The following is a 20,611-nucleotide window of genomic DNA, read 5'->3' as shown; positions in this document are numbered from 1 at the left end:
TTCTCTTATGGATGTTTCTCCTTGGATTTGTGTGATGTTTTTGGAATCATAGTAAAGTGAATTCATACATTCTCCCCAACATCCAAAACTAATATAATAATCATTAGCTAACAGAGCTATTGTTAGCATAGCCATTGTAGCCAGTCTGAATAATCCAAAACACAAATTTAGAGCTCATAACAAAACAATACATGTATTGTTTTTGGTGAATGTATTAGTAGAACACAATCACACATTAGCTCATCTAAAACACGTTGCTAAACACTGACCGTAGTATGGCATCTTATTTATCAATCACTAAAATACTTTGAATGAGGCATGAAATGTTTTCCACCTGATGATGTAGTCAATCTGGTGTCAACATCATCTTCAGACAATGTGTGTCTGTATCGATTACTGTATTACTGATATTTACAGCACGTCATATATCTGCCAGAAGGGGGCACTATATATACATTTTATAACTTGTTCTCATTCAGACCATTTAACAGACACGAAACCCTGAGCTCACACTCTGAATTATTTTCTCAGGAAACATTTGGTTTTGTTACTGAATTAAATTCTCTACCATTAAAAGAGCACTGGCATTTAAGAAGGCTTGGTCCTCTCCTGCACCAGGGAAGACTAAAGTGGTGAGTTTATAATAAGGAAAACTGTCACAGTGAAAACAGCTGAGATAAAATCTTTTTAGTTTTCCATAATGATGTAACATTTGCTTGTTATGTTATGTTGATATTCTTACAGTTGTGTAAGAATGTGAGCATGTGAGACGTGCTGAGCTCACATCACTGTCACGACAAACAGTCACTTTCAGCAGCATCAACATCTTTACACTGTTTCTAAGGTTTGTATTTAATGAGTGTTACTCTTGGAAATAAACCATCAGTAGCATCATAAGATATTGTCCTACTTTATTTCAGTGTTTTGACAATACGACTGGTCAATCTAAGAATGACGACATGGTTTTTCCCTGTGTTCTCAGTTTTAATACTTTAATAATAGGCCTACCTGTTTTCTGATTGTGCCTTTATCTTCAGTTTTACATCAGTGCTGCTGCAGACTGAGCTGGTCAGGAGTTCTTTTATTTTGAAATTCAGTGATACAATAAGGGCCAGAGTAAGGTGTCTTTCCATCAAAACTGCTAACCTTGAGGACATCAGTTGAGTAGGAGGTTCTTCAATGTGGCCCAGGATGCATTTGCTTTCACGCTGATGAAATGAATTTTGATTGATTGCAGAGTTGTTCACTTGTGATCAGATCACCCGAGACAGATGTTCATACGATGTCTGAACAGGGCCTCAGTGTTTTGGGACCTACACAAGCCAATATTGAGGATCACAGGGGGGTGGTTTCAAGCAAACTGAGCTGACATTGAGTAAGAGGCGGGGTACATCCTGGCCAGGTAGGTTAATGTCATTGTTTTGCAAATCACAAGTAAGTCAAGTCCTAGATTTAGCATTTTGGAAACAAGCTATTCTTAACAAGGGTGTTGTAGTGAGAACAGTAAAACAAAGTTATTGTGGCCTTAAGATGATGGGGTTTAAAACACATTTTCCAAAGGACAAGTTTTGGAAGAGGTAATGGACGTCATCAAGGGTTAACCAAAATGTCAGCCCTCCTTGTCCACTGAGAGTTGCATGCTAGTTCAAATCATACATACATGCCTACAGTTCAGTTCATACTAAAATGTGGGTCCGTGTCAGTCTGCTGATCCCACATTCCATTCCAGTAGGTGTATACATTGTAGTCATATTATTAACATCGGCATAGATGTCTGTGTGTACCCTAGAAGACATGGATGGATGATGACATCTATGTCTCGAGGACCATAGTGGACCCCCCCAGCAGATTGGTGGATGCAGAAACTATAAATTTGCCTCAAGGGGTAAGGGGGCCCCCTGAGACTATGTATGGCCCAGGGCCCAGATTCTTGTGCTGTGCCCCTGCTCATTATGGTGGATTGTGGATCGTGATCATTGTGGCAGCTGATCGTGGATCGTGATGTTGGATCATGACTGTGATGGTGGATGATGGATTGTGTGGCAGCCGATTATGGATTATGATTACAACTAGATTGCTTAGATAAACAATATGCCTACTCATATATACTATTATTGGCAATACCTTTATCAGTACAACTGCCATGACTGTTTCCTGCATCTCTGTCTGACTTTTTCATTTGTATGAATACTTTAAACATACATGATACACCTCTCCAATTATGTTAGACACTGTCTATTCTCATGAATGTTGTAAATACTGTTATTTTGATCATGTGCTCTGTTACATGTGACATCTCTCACATGTCTGTCCGTGCGGGAGAGGGATCCCTCACCTGTGGCTCTCTCTGAGGTTTCTACGTGTTTTCTTATTTAACTCTTGTTGATGGCTAAGTGCAGAGAGAGTCACAACTTGTTTAGCCCTATTAGGCAAATTGTGATTTGTGAATATGGGCTATGCAAATCTAATTTGATTGATTGACTGATTGATAAACGTTGGTCAAAATAACTACTATATTTAGTAACTAAATGTGAGTAAACATTAGTCATATTCAATTGAATGAACCCATTTAAATATTTTTACAGTGACAGGTACACCTGGGGATTTTTTTGTCATGTCGTGAGAAGACAGTGACGTCAGACGAAGGGGCGGGGACGCAGAGTGGAAAATGTGCGTGTGTAGTGTCTGTGCGCACAGGTGATCTTCAGTCCCGCTGTGGATCCGGGGAATCATGGGGAAGCTCCAGCAGTTCGAGATCACCTTCGACAATAGCAAAGTGATGTACAGTCCGGGAGAGTCCATCACCGGGACCGTGAGCGTCAAAGTGGGCCAGTCGCTGCCCTGCAAAGGTACGAGTCCGCCAATTCAGCCTTTAATCCGCACTTCTGCGCACCAGGTGACAAAACGTCGCCGTCGCCAAACAAGGAAGTGATGGATTGAGTGAGGGATTCGTGGGGAGCCGTTTATAATGTGCTTGAAATGAGTCAAACAATCTATTGTTAGTTATCTGTCACAGCACTGTTTCATTAGGATGTCGCTATAATAGTCTGAACTCTGGGTACAGTGAGGTGTAAGTGCTAAGTGCTGCACAACAAGTAAACAAGTGGTTAAAGTACAGAAGGCAGTACATAAATAATGTAAAAATGATAATAAGGGAACTAAAGGACCGTTTCTAGCCTGGCCCTCCGAGTACATTCAGGGATATGCCTTTCAAAAATACGGTATTAGCTGAGACTTAAAAGAAGACAGCCTCATTTCCTCAGGCAATTCGTCCCAGAGCCTTGGGCCCCTGATGGCAAACGCCCTGTCGCCCCTTCAGTTTTCAGCCTGAGGAAGTGACAACATGCACTCGCCTGAACATTCCAAGCAGCGCAGGGGAAAATAGGGAATTCAGAGATCAGTGATATGTAGGGCCAGGTCTTGAAGAGCCTATTGGTTCATTTCGTCTGTAGTCCCAGTCACAGGGACGTAACCAGGACCGTTGGAGCCCAAGTCCCCCTGGGCCCCAGAAATATTTTATCACTCACCCCAGATGACTGAAAGTTTAAATATAAACAACAATCTGTATTTAAGCTAAATATTCTGTCAATTTAAACTTGAACATGAAGGTCTGTGCTGTCCCGAAGTGGCCCTGCTCAGACCTATTATCAACGTCCGTCCTGCGTGATCCAATCACAAGTGGACAGCCCGAACTTAAACACATTGATAGTGGACACATCTTTACAGTTGTTTTCAGCTTTGTGACATCTCACTGGTGTTTATCAGATCCCAATAGTAAATGTAGCATAAATGTCACCATACCACGGATATAAATATGCTTTACAGGTCTTTAACATGTTACAGTGCATCTTCTGGAGCCTCATTGGTATCAAAGCCTTTTTTCGCCTCAGTTATGAAGTAACACCTTCTCCTTGAGATTGATTTCTCTCTCTCTCTCTCTCTCTCTCTCTCTCTCTCTCTCTCTCTCTCTCTCTCTCCCTCTCCCTCTGAATGTGTGAGTTTCTGTTTGAATGCTTGCGGGGCCTCCAGTCTGTTTACATTCCTCTTCAGGTAGAGCTGGTCAGACTGTCAGCTTCACGGTGCGCCGCCCAGGAAACAAAGTCTCTCTGCACGCAACACTTTGAATCACTGATAGATTATGAAGTGGGTTAGGCCTCGAGATAACAGACATAATATCTGGGCAAATATTGACATTGCATTAAAAATCAAGTAGGTTTTAAGTCACTGCAGTTGACTTCGGACACAATGCATTTGCTAAGGTTACTTTAGGAATGTTGCAAAGTGGAATAGACTGTTCTGAGAAGTCTTTTGTTTTTATAGACTGAATCTAATTCTGTTTGATTAAAAATATACTGTAAGGCAAATTATACTGATATGTTGAGAATCATTCAGCTACTGTTTGTGTCATTGTTTTGACACTGTGCCCTGTTGGTCTTATGTGCTGCCAAGCTTTTACTGACGTTTTTTTGACCTCATTTACTTCTGCACCAAAAATGCATTGAGGACAGATTGTGGGTCAACCATCCAAATACAGTTGTGTTGTTCATTCACATACAACAACAATGTGAACGGAAATATGATACAGGAATAGTACTCACAGAGCACATAATAATAATAATAATAATAATAATAATAATAATAATAATAATAATAATAGCTTGAATTTATATAGTGTCTTTCAAGAGACCCAAGGGCACTTTATATGTATCAGTGGGGACAAAAAGAGAACAGAAAAGAAAGTAAAGCCCAACAGTCCCCCTGAAATTCAATCAAGCTTCACCAAAATTCACACACTCATATTTATCAGTCCCCTTAATATGTCTGGTTATTTTCATCAAGACCCATGAATTATTCCCTGAGAAATCAAAGAATACATTTCCTGGATCCGCCCCCTAATCCAGATCCACAACAGAATTGAATTTGTTCTCCCCAGACCCATCCTTCCACCAGGTTTCGGGGTAATCCGGCCAGACGTTTTTTCCGCTATCCTGCTAACTAACAAACAGAGAAACAGATGAAAACATAGCTGTTCCAAACCAGTGAGGCAGCCGCAGCTAGCAGCCACTATCCAGTAAACACAGGAAATGTCCTCCTCAGTCCTCACGTTACTCAAGACACCTGTGGATGGAGAGAAGATGAGACCAATCGAAAAGCAAGAAAAACCCAATAACACAGCTTCACTGATGGCTGCCATCGTCTACATTTGTTCTATCTTGTTGCCGTGGATGTGACCCTGAAGACTCTTGCCAACTGTAAATCAGGTTGAAATCACGTCAGGTGTAAAGGCTGTCTTTATTTACAGAGTGAAATTACCAAGGATACAAACAGTAACTATCCAATGCTCCTGCTTAGTCCCAGACACTTCTCCGATTTTCTGTCTTTAAACACCCAACAATCGTAGTTTATAGTTGATCTCTATTGTTGTTCGTTTGATCATAACCATTGAACCTCATTGAACATTATGTGAAATTCACAGCCCAGAAATCAGGGGACATGGTGTTGATGTTAACAACTGGATCATCAAGATTAATAGATCAACATTTTCTAATCCTCTCACCTCTATGGCAGAAACGTATAAAGAGATGTAGAAAACACAAAAGTACCTGCTCACACATCTTTTATTGAAAAAGCTGCTGAGTCATGGTCGCAGTGTTTGGTTCCTTCTTCTGTCAGACCTGCTTTCGAAGAGCTTCTTCACTCTAAAGCTCAGTGATGATTTGAAGCGTCCTACTTTAATAAGTGTTTCCACTGATGGTGATTCACCCTCGACAGCTGGAAATATTCCAGCAGCTGTTATCTGATATGTCCTGGAAGTCATAGAGCTCTTACACAAGAGTTGTTATATTCTATCAATATAACTTCACAATCTGGTCTGCTGGGTTAGATTCTGGCTGTAGTGTGGTTTTGAATGGGCAATGTGGATATAGAGGGTTTGTTGAAAGCTCACCTAACCAATGTTCAGTACTTTCTTCAGCATTACTGTAAGAGTGTGCGGTTTCATATAGTCTTGCTTCTCAGCTTCTGTGGGCTTCAGTGTAACTCACTTGTGCTTTTGTTACTTCCTCATAGAGAAGAAATGTCATAATACCTGTCTCATAACATCATGTGATAATGAGAAATATCTCATTCTGCAGTAACAACTGTGGCTAAAAACTGCACTGCCTTTGTCTTCTTACCTGCAGCCATCAAAGTGAACTGCAACGGTTTCTGTGGCATCACCACCAAAGTGAACGACACGGCGTGGACGTTGGAGGAGCAGTACTTCAACAGCACCGTCTCCGTCTCAGACAAAGGTGAGCGGCTGAGCCTCTGAGCAGAAAGCGGATCCGAGCAGTTGGATGTGTCCTGCAGCTTGTATCGTACAGTTGACTCCATCAGCCCAGTCCAGTCTCGGATTAGAGACCTTCCCTGGCTTTGAATAGTTATGTGTTAGTCAGCCACAGGAAATACACAAATCAGGAACACAAGCCACACCCGGGAAAATGTAGACAGATTTTGCAACAAATATACATTTTTCATCTGTGCATCATGGGATAAAAATAGTGTAGTAAAAGAAATTGAACTGAAAGAGTGTGGATAGGCGATGCAGCCCTGAAGCATATCTGCCTGCTGAGTAACAGCAGAGCGATTGTTAGCGTTTACACTGATGAATGTTATCTGTTCTTTCTCTCCCCCACACAGGAACACTGAAACAGGGAGAACACACTTTTCCCTTCAAGTTTCTCATACCAGGTAGGATGTTGGAAATGATGAACACTTGTCATCACAAATTCTTTCCTGTGTTGGAGTGTCTGTGTTTGTGTGTGTGTTTGTGTGTGTGTTTGTGTGTGTGTGTGTGTGTTGCGCTCGCATTTCACTGCCTGACAGACATGCCCTGGCATGACGATGTTTACCCTAATTCTGTTGTGGTTCAGCAGCACTGATGATGATGGGACTTCTATCCCATCATTCACTTTGGCTTATGAGTTTTGTGTGAAACATTGGACTGATTCGCTTCGTTTGTAGGAACCAGTTATTTTACCGAGGTGAATTATCATTTAAATTGTCACAGTTAAAAGCTGCTATATTGGAAACGTGTGTAAAAATGAAAACCCATGACTTTGTGTGAAGTGAAAGAGGGTCGGTCAGAGAATGATGACCCACCCGTCAGTTCCTCTCAGGTGATTTATCAGGTGTAAAGCAGGACCCTGGATGAGTCCAGTCTGTTGACTCCGAGTGTCTGACACTCAGAAGGACTTCACACTAGGTATGTGTATCCTTAGTGGTCATGGCAAGTGCAATGCAGAGCTTGGTGTGATTTGGACATGCAATTCATTGTGTTCAATATTAACGTGTGTGTGTGTGTGTGTGTGTGTGTGTGTGTGTGTGTGTGTGTGTGCGTGTGTGTGCGTGTGCGTGTGCGCGCACACACGGTTTATTGCGAATCCTTTTTTTCCCCACCACATTGGACTGACACAGACACAGTTGCAGCGTGTGCACAGAATCACTTCCTCCTCTGCAGTTTGTCTTCAAAGTGAATGCACAACGTTCGTTTTGTTGCCGCAATGCTCTATGTCGAGCTGGATTACAGTGAACTTGGATCAGAAGATTGTGTGGCCTGCTTAACAGACTTATAAAGGAGTCGACATGTTATGGTTGAAAAAACAACAGTTCAAACCGTAAACACTGCTGAGACACTGGACACCTGTCTGCCAGATGATCTCACAGGTTGTAAACAAACTTCCGCTATCTGAATGAGTGAAAACAAAGCCTTTGTTTGGGTCATAAATCCATCACCATTACCAGACTCACTTCCTGCTTCATTTCTGCCCTACCATGATAATGTGTGTACCATTCTTCATTACATCACAGTGAGGGTTATTACCCACATGTCAGGTGCAGCCATTTTTTGTTTCGCCGCCATTTTAGTGGTTTAGATGATCTGGATAAACAGTTTGTTTGTTTACAACCTGTCTGATCTTCTCATAGCTTTTGTTTTTTAACTCTTCCTTGTAGCAGTGATTCCAGCATGATCCCAGACCTCAGCAGTTTATTATCATAACTAAAAGAAATTGGGTAAAACTATGCACATAAGACCCAACTTGTTTCAAATTTGGGAAAAAAGCTGAAAATTAGTCTACTATTGAAGTTCATTGTAACTAGACGGGCGCTCTGAGAGCACACACCTCTACCAAGGCTAATGCTCTATCTCGCCATGTCAGATTAATTATCTAAACTGTGGCAGACTGCTATGTTGTCCTGCAACAATTTCAAAATGAGCTTACATTTTTTTTTTTTACGATTCTCATAATTACGTATGAGACTTTTAGGTTGGTGTTTTGCTTAATTGCTTTATTTTATAGCTGTGTGCAGAATAATTTGCAGCACTATTTGCCGTGTGCTCACTTGCACTGTCATAGCTTCACCTAGTTCTCTCTCTCACTCGAGAACTTCTGTTTCACTCTTTAGTCTGTTTACCAGTGAATCTGAATCTGTTCTGTGGGAAAAGTTGTAAAGAAACTAAAAAACACATTCGTGGATCATCACATTTATTCAGATCTGCTCCAAAATTGAATGGGTTCTTCTCTGACCCATACCGCATCCTTCCACCAAGTCCAGTAGTTTTTCCTGCTAATAACAAACATGAAAACATAACTTCCTTGGCAGAAGTAAAATCTGACATGGTGTCACACTCTTGAACTTGAATGAAAGAATCTCCTCAAAAAACACATGTTCAGTTTGAGTAAAAGCTGTTGTCAGCATGTGTGCATCTTTGTTAGTCTAGAGATATGAACATTTTCTGATGGAAAGCCTCTGAAAGAAAGAGAAAATGATGGGTGCCACCACTGCTACTTATGACATGATGTCCACAGAATGATGTCAGCAGCTGTCAGTTTGTTCCACTTACACAAAGCACTGTCAGAGTATCACCAGGTGACATCAGCAACTTTTCCGATAGACTCTTAGGCAACAATAAGCGAGTATTGATTGTGGCCAACACCCGAGTTAATTATTCGAAGATAATGACATATGTGATTTTGAGATATTTTAGTCTTCATTTTGAATGCGTTGTTTAAAAAGAATCCTCTCAGAACTAAAATGTATTATCACAGGGTAAAGAGGCAGTTAATTCAGAATAAGTCTTATTTTATTAGATGATGTCGTATATAACGGGTGAATAACTTGGGCACAGTTGCCCCTCCTGTCTACACGTTGTCATCATGGTTTATTCTGACGAGCTCACAGCAACTTGTGCTCAGCCTTTGTTCGATGGTTTAACCTGCTTTAATTTATTCTTCCAGGCAAAGCGTTCTCCATAATGAGAGGAGGAACTTCATAGAAACTCAAAACCAGCCCAACCGGTCTTTTTTACTGTTGTCATTCTAAATCTGTCATTTGAACCGTGTGTGTGCTTTCACCACTGGAGAGCATGCAGGCGTCTCAAGACACTCTGGAGTGTTGTTTTCATGTTTACATTAAAGATCGGGAGAAAAGCCAGTTTTGAAAGTCTATTTTTCTGACTGTTGAGCAATGCCATCTTGCCCTCCTGTGTGCAGTAAATCATTGATGTAACATGGTGAAAATATCTGCCACATTTCTGTTGCACAATTACCAAACCTCTTAGTAAGCTGTGGCCCAAAGTGCTGTCACCCTGTTCTGAAAACTGAAGTCTATTAGTCTGTATTTACTGTTACTCTAGGTGATCAATCTAATACTGATGTGTCTTCTTTCCCTCAGCCACTGCTCCAACATCCTTTGAAGGCAACTATGGCAAAATCATTTACAGAGTGAGGGCTTTTATTGAAACACCACGTTTTGCCAAGGACTACAACATTGAGAAGGCTTTCTACCTGCTCAGCCTCCTGAACCTGAATGAAGTGCCAGACATATGGGTGAGACATGATTGTGTGTGTGTGTGTGTGTGTGTGTGTGTGTGTGTGTGTGTGTGTGTGTGTGTGTGTGTGTGTGTGTGTGTGTGTGTGTGTGTGTGTGTGTGTGTGTGTGTGTGTGTGTGTGTGTGTGTGTGTGTGTGTGTGTGTGTGTGTGTGTGTGTGTGTGTGAAGTCGATCCTTAGATGATGGTCATTTTGGTCTTCAAGGTTCAAATCACATCTACAAATGTTGTTTCTGGTTAATTTAACCATTTTTAGATGTTAGTTTGTGTTGGAAGTGATTCTTGATAAACAGTTAATCTGTCTCCAGTGTGTATTGTCTGGTACATTTGGTTTCATCTCTCTGCAAAGACTTTATGGTACAAAACCTTGCAAGTAATTGTAGTGCAAATCACAAGTCGAAACAAGATCCTCCTGTCCTAAGTCAAATCCACTTCTTACCAATTTGGGAAGGTTTTCTTTGCATCCCCCTCGAGACAAAATGCTACTGTAAACAAGGGTCGTGTAGTGAGGGGAACAGTGAAACAAAGGCTCTGTTCAGACCTGGTATTGTCATCTGTCCTAAGCTATCTGATCGCATGTGGACAGGTCTTAGTCGACTGTTCACACCTGACATTACAATGCGTCCTGAATGTGTCTCCTGTGACTGTGATGGGATCTCACTTCACCGCTCTACATGCAAATAGACACGGATGTAATTTCTGTTCCCAAAGACCAAATCATTTTTTAAATATTGTTTTTACACGTTGTGATGACGCGAGCAAGAGGGAGAGAAAGAGTGGAGTCATGATGGGCTGAGTGAATCAATGTGCAACTTGACTTTGGAATAAGATTTCACCGATAAGGAAATATAGAAAAAATCATTATGTGGTGGTCAGTGTTGACATTTAGGTGGTGGCCATTAATAAATCAATGTGTGAGCACTGCCCCTCTCCACACAGGGAACCTGCTTATCTGAAGTGACACAGCAGTTCACCTACATGCTGGTGAAAACGGGCACAGTCGTCCTGAAGGCCCAGACTGACATGAAGGGTTACACACCAGGCCAGATCATCCAGGTGACAGCCAAAATCCACAACCAGTCTGGGAAGAATACAGGCAACATGGCGGCCAGCCTGGTGCAGGTAAATCACTGTTCTGGCCAAACCTGTGAGGTGCAGGTTAGGTTCAGGCTCACAGACCAAAGTCCACTGTATTCAATATCTTCCTCCAAATCTTAGTCATCTGCTAAATATCCCATTATAGGCTCTTTAAAGCTAAATGGTCTGTATCTATATATCACTTTTCTAGTCTTGATGACCATACAAAGTGTTTTACAGTACATGTTTATCCATAGGAGATTCAGTGTTCTCAGATATTATTCTATAAATGTCAACATACTGTATCTCATGACAATACCAAATTCAACAATGCGTTGATCTGTTGCCTGGAGATTTTTCAAATATTGTAAAATATCTGATATTAACACCATTGCTGGTGTTAATAACACCATTAACCACCATTAACACCATTGCTGGTGTTAATATCACATTTATTACCACATTTGTTTAAAAAACAAAAATCTACATTAATGATTTGATTGGCTCACAATGCCCCCTGGTGTTTCAAACTGTCTTGGACCTTTCATGGCCAATGCTTATGTAGAATCAACCGTTTGGGAAGTCTGCACGTCATGACTGAGTTGTGCTGAATACTAAACCAATAAACCACCAACCATTGGGGGTCTGGGGGGTAGACAGGCGTGTCTCAGCGCCGCCTCCCAGCACTGCATTCTAAAGGCATTTTTTAGATTTCCAGAGGGAGACACTTAAGCCATAACTTGAGGGGAAGTTACACTTTGATTACCGCCACGACCACGACTTCCAATAAATGCTGTCCCTTTGTGTCTGCTGCATGTGCAACTGTTTACCAATAAAGTTCAATTTCAAGAGATCTTTATTGTCGCTGTACAGGTTCAATCAAATGTTGCCAATAGATACCTAATTGGGAAACTTACACAAATTGAGACTATAAGGTACAGGATAAAGTGTGAAATCCAAACTATACTTTTTTTTTTCAGAGAGTGACGTATGAGACGAAGAGGCCCACCCATGATCTGAGAAACATAGCGGATGTGGAGGGAGGCGCCGTGAAGGCCGGCAAGGAGGTGGAGTGGAAGGAGCAGATCATCATTCCTCCTCTCCCACAGTCCTCGCTGGCAGGCTGTGATCTGATAAAGATTGAATATTACGTTAAAGTAAGATATGTTCTTATACCCTATTAGAAATAATTTTTGTTAAGGAGTTTGTCTAGCTTTTGATTACCAACCTGTCATTGGCCTCGATCATTCTATTTCAGTCATGTACATGTGATGGAAAGTTTAGATTCTGACCAAATCCTTTTTCTGAAGAAGTCACAATAGCAATTAATTTAATGTGATCACATAATGTGAAGGCTCCAGTAGCATGGCATAAATATACAGCGTGGGTGCACTTCTGAAGAGGCGGGATTTCTCACAAGCGAGAATCCATTTCCAAGTTCCAGACCAAATTATTTGTTTGTGCTCGAACCAATAGAACCAATCGGTGTCCTGCCAGAGAGGAACTGGGAGCCACATGCATATCAGGTGTGACGTAAGCAGGACGCAACTGTTAGTTTACAACAAAGAGGCTTCTTTAAAAGGTTAGCGATGTTGCTGCTGTAGCATCAGTCACAAATCAAAGAGCATTTCTTCATAGATGGGAGACAAGGAGCGAGCGACACTGGAGGTCTGGAAAAGATGATTTGATTTCCCTCGTCTTCTGACGGACTTCAGCAAACGTGATAGACTGTGATTGACAGATGGTTCATGCAATCACCTGCCAATTATTTTTTTAAGTGCCAGTATCCAACGAAGCCTTCCCAATGGCTTCCGTGGAACAAACCATTTGGTGCACCGGGTTAATCCTACAGGAAGGAATTAAAATCACTTTAATAAATCAAAATGTTTTACACTCTGAAGTGGCCAATTTAAAGTAGTTGAGATGCTTTTCATGACAAATGTCTGATTAGTCTGCAATATTATTATTATTATTATTATTATTATTAATAATAATAATGATGATGGTGGGGTTAGGGTTATTTTCTCCCCCTCATATCAATAAAGCAAAAAGGTTTAGAGAACCCCACCATTAATCAGACCATGGTGAATGGATATCCAGGAAAACCCTCCATATAAACCAATGAAATGAGTCTGGACTTAACATATTGTCATTCAGAAGTAGTTGGACTTGCACCAGAATTTTTTAATACATGAGAAAAGGCCTTTGATGATTGACTGAGAAGAAAGGGTCAGTTATTGTTTGACTTCAATTGAAAAGTATGAAACTCTATCCACAATGGATGCAGCCTGTCAGAAAAGAGGGAACATTCTGCTTCCATCATGTTTACGGCCTTTTCACTCAACACGGTTTCCAGCAGTGCCACCCAGGCACCAGCTGCAAAATATCCCCAGGGAAGGCTCTCTGCTATTTAACAGATCGATGAAGTTACAGTGCCCATGCCTGAAAAGGGCTTAGATTTAACATTCTGTAGGTTATAGTCAAATCAATGCGCAGCGGGAATTTATTGTTTTAGTGGAGCACTGTCCATGTTGGCTGCACTAAATGATACCATGTGTAGAATTTTAGATTCTGAAGATAGAATCTACGAGAAAGCCATTCAAAGTGTGGTACAAAGTCTGTATTACTTCAGGAAATGTAACAAACATTCTCTTTTGCTCTACTTTTAACAGGTCAGTCTAAAATCTCCAGACGTCATGCTGACACTACCCATCCACATCGGGAACGTCTCACTGGACAAAAAACTGCACCCTTCCAAAAAAGCAGCACATTCTTCCTCTGATGCAGCTGAGGTTACACCCGGGGGGGCCAACTCTGACAGCTCCACCTCTGCCACCACTCTCACACTGCCCCCTCGTCCTGCCCCAAAACCTGCTCCCCGTCCCACCCCTCGCCCCAGGGTGTCTTCCCATAATTCCCCCAGTGCTCCTCCAGCTGACTACCGCCTTGGAGCAGAGGGTGGGGCTCCAGTGAACGATGGCTTCCCCAACAAGCGCCAGTCTCAGCTGGTGTCACCCAATGCTTTCAGCTATGCCCCCGGGCTGTTTTTCCCCCAGAACCAGCCACCCAGTGGGCCTGGCACTGCAGCCAGTGGCTCCACAGGGGCCACAGCACCTTACCCAACTGAGCACGCTGCTAGCTCAGCACCAACAGCACTCATCTTGCCTCCAGAGTATGACACCTCAGCTTATCCTCAAGGTAAGTTAGCAAATTTTTTTTTACTGTCAAGGCCGTGCTAACAATGCTCGGTGGGGTTTGACTCCATATAGCAAGACCATTAACTGTGTCATCTCCTACTCTACCCTGTGTTTCCTGTATCTCTCTATTGTCATTATCTAAAGCTGCTTTCAGACATCTACTGAACTCCGCAGATCATCTGGAGAAACTCGGAGGTGTATGTGTGAACGCAAATGTCCAAGTCAGAGCCTCCAGAGTTTCTGAGGACGTTCTCCAACTGGCCCCCTAAAGTCTGCAGAATGTCCGGAGCAGTTGATGTGAGAACACAGCATTAGATTCTATGCAGGATTCACCGCGAGCGAGTGGGGGCGTTAATGACACTTGTAACTTGCTACAGACTTAAAAATGAAACAAATAAAAGGAAAACGAATATCTGTGGATGAAAAAGAGCTGTACGTCACACGCGGAGAAGACACCGACAAAGATGTCAAGAGAGCTAATGGTGATAAGAGCTGACGTCGGTGTCTATGTGATGTAATAAGGCCTCTGCTCACCTGAATCCTGCGGAGAATTTGTTGCTGTTGTGCTTAAATAAAGGCATCTCACTCACATACTGACAGGATGATCAACCTGTGGATGAGGTTCAGCAAATGAATGTGATCAGGCTGCACAGCAGCTAGCTGTATTGCTTGTTGAAACATGAAGGGAGGGTTATGTGAGTTGTGGCTGTTAAAGCATTTGTTTTGGTTTGTAAAGCTGATGCTAGTGCGACATCTAGTGGCACTGAATATTGTATATATAACCTTTCGATGTTTGATCCACGAATATTTCTGTCAACGTGCTGAAAGGTCCTTGTGCAAGACTTCACGCCACCACCTACACCTGCAGTTTTAACCATTGAATCCGACAGCGTACGTCCCTGTGCGCGGTCGCTAACTGGCAGAATTTATAGTCACAGGAAGGGAATTCATTATGATTGGACGCAGAATGAGTGAAGGCACCTCAACACAGACGCAGGATTAAAATGGGAATGTGTTTTTCATGTCATGGCGCCTTTAAAGTTGTTACTAATCAGGCTCCCCTGGCTGTGGTTGTCCAGTGGCTTCCTGACGATGGAAAGTGTGATATATAAGTGAGGTCTTTTGTGCTGACCAGCTGGTTTCATGTGTCTGTCTGTTACAGAGGCTCCACCATCTTATGATGAGAGCTGCAACACATGAAGTGGATGAAGACCGAAGACGCTCCAACCAGGAGGATCATTAATTCACTATAATTCACTACAATATCAAACAAAATGTCCAACTGAAACTGCAGTTCCTCTGGTTTTGGAAATCATGGCATCATCATGCAGAGTCCAGTCATGGTAAAACGTTAGAACTCACTTGGACCAAATAATTACCAGACACAGAGCGAACATATTGTAACCTGGTGTGATTACTTTTACAACTATTTAACCCCCAGATTTTGTGTAAGTTTCAAATGTTTCTAAATGTACAAGAATCAGCATTTTGAATTGAAGTGAATGGACCTCAGGCCCTGCTGCCCAGTGAACAAGTAGCTTAATATAACCTAATGGGGGTTGTCCTCTCCACAGCCAATCAACACTGTCTTTTTTTTTTTTTTTAATCTATGTTTTACTTTTGTTTGTTTTAAGCACTTTGAATGAGAGGAAAGAGAAGAGGAATCTGCAGAATTATATTTTCTGTTCTTTTTACTGAAACCGGAGTCGAGCTTTTAATTGTGGGTCCCTTAGCAGTAGATGACGTCTGTGATGTCGGGTTTGAAAGTTTCATGTCGGAACATTGGTACAAAACAATTCATCTAGTATTTAGATTCTTTTATACTCTTCAAAGGCTAACAGGTGAAATCATCTCCATTTGTTGAATATTTAAGTCTAGATGAAAGATGTAATTTGCCAAGATCCTTTTTTATTTGCTTTTAATCAGGAGTTTTCAAATTTATGACACACAATTCAGATGTTGTTGTTGCAAGTTGTCTATACTTAGATTTCTAAGGATATAGCGTAGGATCCAACTCAACCTCTACAGATATCTGACATTTTTGATCATTTGTTACTTTCATGTCCTTGAACTATGTTATAATGACGTTGTATATTTTTCTCCTGCTGAATGTGTGTTGGCTCTATTCATGCAAGACATCCCTTGTGTGTCAGATTTTTTTTTATATTTGAATGATAATGCAGGATTACTGTGATTGGAGGTTTTACTTAGCTAATCTTGATGAAGTTCACAGCGACTATTTCAATCAAAGTTTTGTGAAGTACGTTTTTGTAAGAATGTTTCAAGTTAAACCCTTTGGACATGCAGGAAAAACAACATTTATTTATTGCTCTCTGAATTCCAATAAATCTGTTAATACGAGTAGTGTCAAGCCGTTTCTTATTTCTCACTCTTGTAGTGTTTCTATTCTTATATCTGTATTAGTACCTCTACCAATGATTTTTTTTGTTTATTTCATTGCCATTTGTCTCTCTGTCAGCAGGATTACACAAAAACAACTGAATGGATTTCTTGAAGCTTTGTTTAGGGAAAGTGAACGGGAAGCAGTATGTGCAATTTAGTGCAGCTTGATTGAATTTAAGGGGACTGTTGGGGAGGAATGCACTCTGAGTACCATTTTAGTTCTAGTTGAAAGGCCCAACAGTTGCCTTATGAAACTTCATTTGAATTTACTAGATCCAGATTTTTATTTGGATGCGCACCAAATTGTGCACACTAATAAACATATCAGTCCCCTAAACATGTCTGTTTGTTTCCATCAAGATCCATGAATTATTCTCCAAGAAATCCATGAAAATGTTGAAAAAACGCAATGGTAAACTTAGTGAAGAAAAAATCCCTGATCTGCCCCTTGATCCAGAACCAACAGCAAACGCGATCGTCTTTGGTTCATGCTCCACCCCTCCACACAATTATATGCAAATCTACTACACAATTTCCAATCACAACATGGTCAGTCATGTATAAAGAGGACTTGTAGGTGTTAACAGAACAGAGAACAAAGGATTTAATTCTTTCAGGGTCTTATTGAAAAACAACCTGTGTTATCATCAGAGGGATTCATACAAATAATGTCACCAGAATCAACTTTATTGACACATACAGTGCCTCCGGAAAGTATTCACAGCGCTTCACTTTTTCCACATTTTATGTTACAGCCTTATTCCAAAATGGATTACATTTTTTTTTTCCTCAAAATTCTACATACAATAACCCATAATGATAATGTGAAAAAAGGTTTTGGGAAATTTTTGCAAATTTATTAGAAATAAAAAATGAAAAAAACACATGTACATAAGTATTCACAGCCTTTGCCATGACACTCAAAATTGAGCTCAGGTGCATCCTGTATCCACTGATCATCCTTGAGATGTTTCTACAACTTGATTGGACTCCACCTGTGGTCAATTCAGTGGATCGGACAGGATTTGGAAAGTCACACACCGTCTATATAAGGTCCCACAGTTCACAGTGCATGTCAGAGCACAAACCAAGCCATGAAGTCCAAGGAACAGTCTGTAGACCTCCGAGACAGGATCGTATCGAGGCACAGATCTGGGGAAGGGTACAGAAAAATGTCTGCAGCATTGAAGGTCCCAAAGAGCACAGTGGCCTCCATCATCCGTAAATGGAAGAAGTTTGGAACCACCAGGACTCTTCTTAGAGCTGGCCGCCCGGCCAAACTGAGCAATCAGGGGAGAAAGGCCTTAGTCAGGGAGGTGACCAAGAACCCGATGGTCACTCTGACAGAGCTCCAGCGTTGCACTGTGAAGAGAGGAGAACCTTCCAGAAGGACAACCATCTCTGCAGCACTCCACCAATCAGGCCTGTATGGTAGAGTGGCCAGACGGAAGCCACTCCTCAGTAAAAGGCCCATGACAGCCCGCCTGGAGTTTGCCAAAAGGCACCTGAAGGACTCTCAGACCATGAGAAACAAAATTCTCTGGTCTGATGAAACAAAGATCGAACTCTTTGGCCTGAATGCCAAGCGTCATGTCTGGAGGAAACCAGGCACCACTCATCACCTGGCCAATACCATCCCTACAGTGAAGCGAATGGTGGTGGCAGCATCATGCTGTGGGGATGTTTTTCAGCGGCAGGAACTGGGAAACTAGTCAGGATCGAGGGAAAGATGAATGCAGCAATGTACAGAGACATCCTTGATGAAAACCTGCTCCAGAGCGCCCTGGACCTCAGACCTTTGTTTAAAATTTTAAACAAACTTTTTTCACTTTGTCATTATGCGGTATTGTATGTAGAATTTTGAGGAAAAAAATGAATAAGGCTGTAACATAACAAAATGTGGAGAAAGTGAAGCGCTGTGAATACTTTCTGGATGCACTGTACTGAGGTCCTTAACAGATCAATAAATATATTAGTACAAATAGGTAACAAAGATAATACATAGTTTTACAAGTTTGACAGCTTCTGTGCTTTATTATTGGTGCAGTGATACATACACATAAGTACTGTACTCAAGTATATGTTTGAGGTACATGAGTATGTTTTATTTTCTTTTACTTCAAAGTCCTTCTACTCTAAACTTCATTTCAGATGGAAATATTCAATAACTGTAAAAGCATTCAAACCCTGATTATGTCAAAAGCCTTTCTGGAGTTTGATGTTGTCCCATGTTTCTCTGTGGGAACTTCTCCTCACTGTCCAAAGACATGCAGCTTAACTGGCAACTTAACTCTTAACAGCTCTGTGATGTCAATCTTATTTATATAGCACATTTAAAACAACTTGGTTGACCAAAGTGCTTAACAGGTGTAATGGTACAACAAAAGGACAGTAAAAATGTAATACATCATAGTGCAAGTAATACAAATAAAATACAATTATTAATGTAAAATATATAAGATAAATAAAATCAGCTGCGATGAAACGTACTCGAGGAGAACGCCTGGGAGAACAGGTGTGTTTTTAGTAATGATTTAAAGTGCGTTAAAGACGGGGCAGATCTAATGTGAAGTGGAAGGTTGTTCCACAGGTTTGGGGCGGCTACTGCGAAGGCGCGATCACCTCTGGTTACTAGCCTTGTCTGAGGTTTGTCAAGGAGCAGATGAGTGGCTGATCTCAGTTCCCTAACTGGAGTGTGCATAAAGAGAAGTTGGTGATAAACTGGCCACTCTGTTCCTACTACTTACAAATATCAGCTGGGATTTTATCTAGGCCCCTGGTGAGCCTGGATGGAAGGAAGTATTTAAGATGTATGTATAGAAATGTAATGGATAAAGCCTGAGAAACCTTTAAGGCTTGTGACCCCTTGCAAAAAAAATACTTGGTTCAGATGAGGTGTTAGCAGCTCCACCAAGAAGAAAAGACAAATGGTCAAAGTGGCTGATGATCCAATGTTTCAAAGAACAATAAACACTAAAATGAGAGGAGCAAAGAATGCAAAAGATTTTCCATTTTTTTCATGTCCTGCCTCTGGCTGCTGCAAAATCCCTCACCTGAATCCTGCAGAGGATTTGTTGCTGTTGTGAATGCGTCTGTGCAGAGAACCTCCTTCTGAGTCGTGTATGTGTAAAAGGCAAACTGCGCAAAAAGTCTGGACCCAAGCCATGTCTGAAAATGGCTTTAGATATTGTGTGACCGGCCCCTAGTGTGGGAACCGCAGAACTAAACTGAACATATTGTATTTAACAGCTCCACCTTGACCAGCTACAAGACATACATGCAGTATACACATTGATGTCATATATCATAACAGATCAGTGGAAGAGGCTAATTTAGAGCAGCACCAGTACTTTAGTCACAATTAAAGGTTGCTAGTTAGAAATCAATAAAAAGGGACTTTGTCTTTTATGTATTTTAGTTTATTCTCTTCCGTGCAATTGCCAGTAGTTTGTCTTTTTGTCGACCTGGTCTCTGCTATAAATCTGTTATCTTCAGTGTACAGGAAATAACTTTTATTAAAGATTTGAAAAATGGTCCATTCTTATATTAGAAAAATATATATTATCTTTCTGAAAATGTTTAGAAAAATATGCTGATTTAGATAAATCAAACTTGAAAAACTTGCTTGCTTTGTTTTCTCTATTATGTGTGATCACTTCTCCTGAGAGTGGAGCGTTACATTAAGACCTTTAAAATAGTTTTTAATATAATTTAATTTAAGAGAGATACAAAAACTACTAGTCCTCGCATTTCGATAATTTACTTTTAGTTTGTTTTTTAATAAAGAAATATCTTTGATCCAAAGCATCAGATGACGAAAAGAGGATTCCTTGTTACTTACTTCCGTTTTCGTTCTAATGCCATTACTCAACTCCAATCTATTGTTATGTATTACCAGTTATCGCGCTTCAAATTGCTTTAAAATTAATTTAAATTAAAACTTTGTGATTACCGTTGTTTTTAGCCAGTAGCTAGAGCTAACTTACTCATAAAGGACGATGTAGTTATTGTTTTGTCTCTTTCAAAGGTTCTTCGTCTTTCCTACCATTAACCAATCACCG

At 41.0% G+C, this 20,611-nt stretch overlaps 1 protein-coding gene across 2 annotated transcripts; it reads left to right on the top strand.

Moving 5' to 3' along the window:
• Positions 1-2,642: 2,642 nt before the first annotated feature.
• arrdc1a (arrestin domain containing 1a) lies at positions 2,643-16,180 on the top strand. 2 transcript variants are annotated; one of them, XM_034595802.1, is made up of 9 exons: positions 2,663-2,849; positions 6,183-6,293; positions 6,682-6,732; positions 9,718-9,872; positions 10,813-10,995; positions 11,931-12,107; positions 13,623-14,148; positions 14,322-14,444; positions 15,310-16,180. In XM_034595802.1, exons 1-8 carry the CDS (start codon positions 2,732-2,734, stop codon positions 14,414-14,416), a joined length of 1,416 nt encoding a protein of 471 aa, XP_034451693.1. In that variant the 5' UTR covers positions 2,663-2,731; the 3' UTR covers positions 14,417-14,444; positions 15,310-16,180. The 2 variants fall into 2 exon arrangements, with proteins under 2 accessions (XP_034451694.1, XP_034451693.1); XM_034595803.1 differs by lacking the exon at positions 14,322-14,444 and having other exon boundaries at positions 2,643-2,849.
• Positions 16,181-20,611: the final 4,431 nt, after the last annotated feature.

The sequence above is a fragment of the Hippoglossus hippoglossus genome, chromosome 9 (assembly GCF_009819705.1).
Source record: "Hippoglossus hippoglossus isolate fHipHip1 chromosome 9, fHipHip1.pri, whole genome shotgun sequence".
Classification (NCBI taxonomy): domain Eukaryota; kingdom Metazoa; phylum Chordata; class Actinopteri; order Pleuronectiformes; family Pleuronectidae; genus Hippoglossus; species Hippoglossus hippoglossus.
The sequence above is the reverse complement of the archived record's forward strand: the minus strand, read 5'-3'. Positions and strand labels throughout refer to the sequence as shown.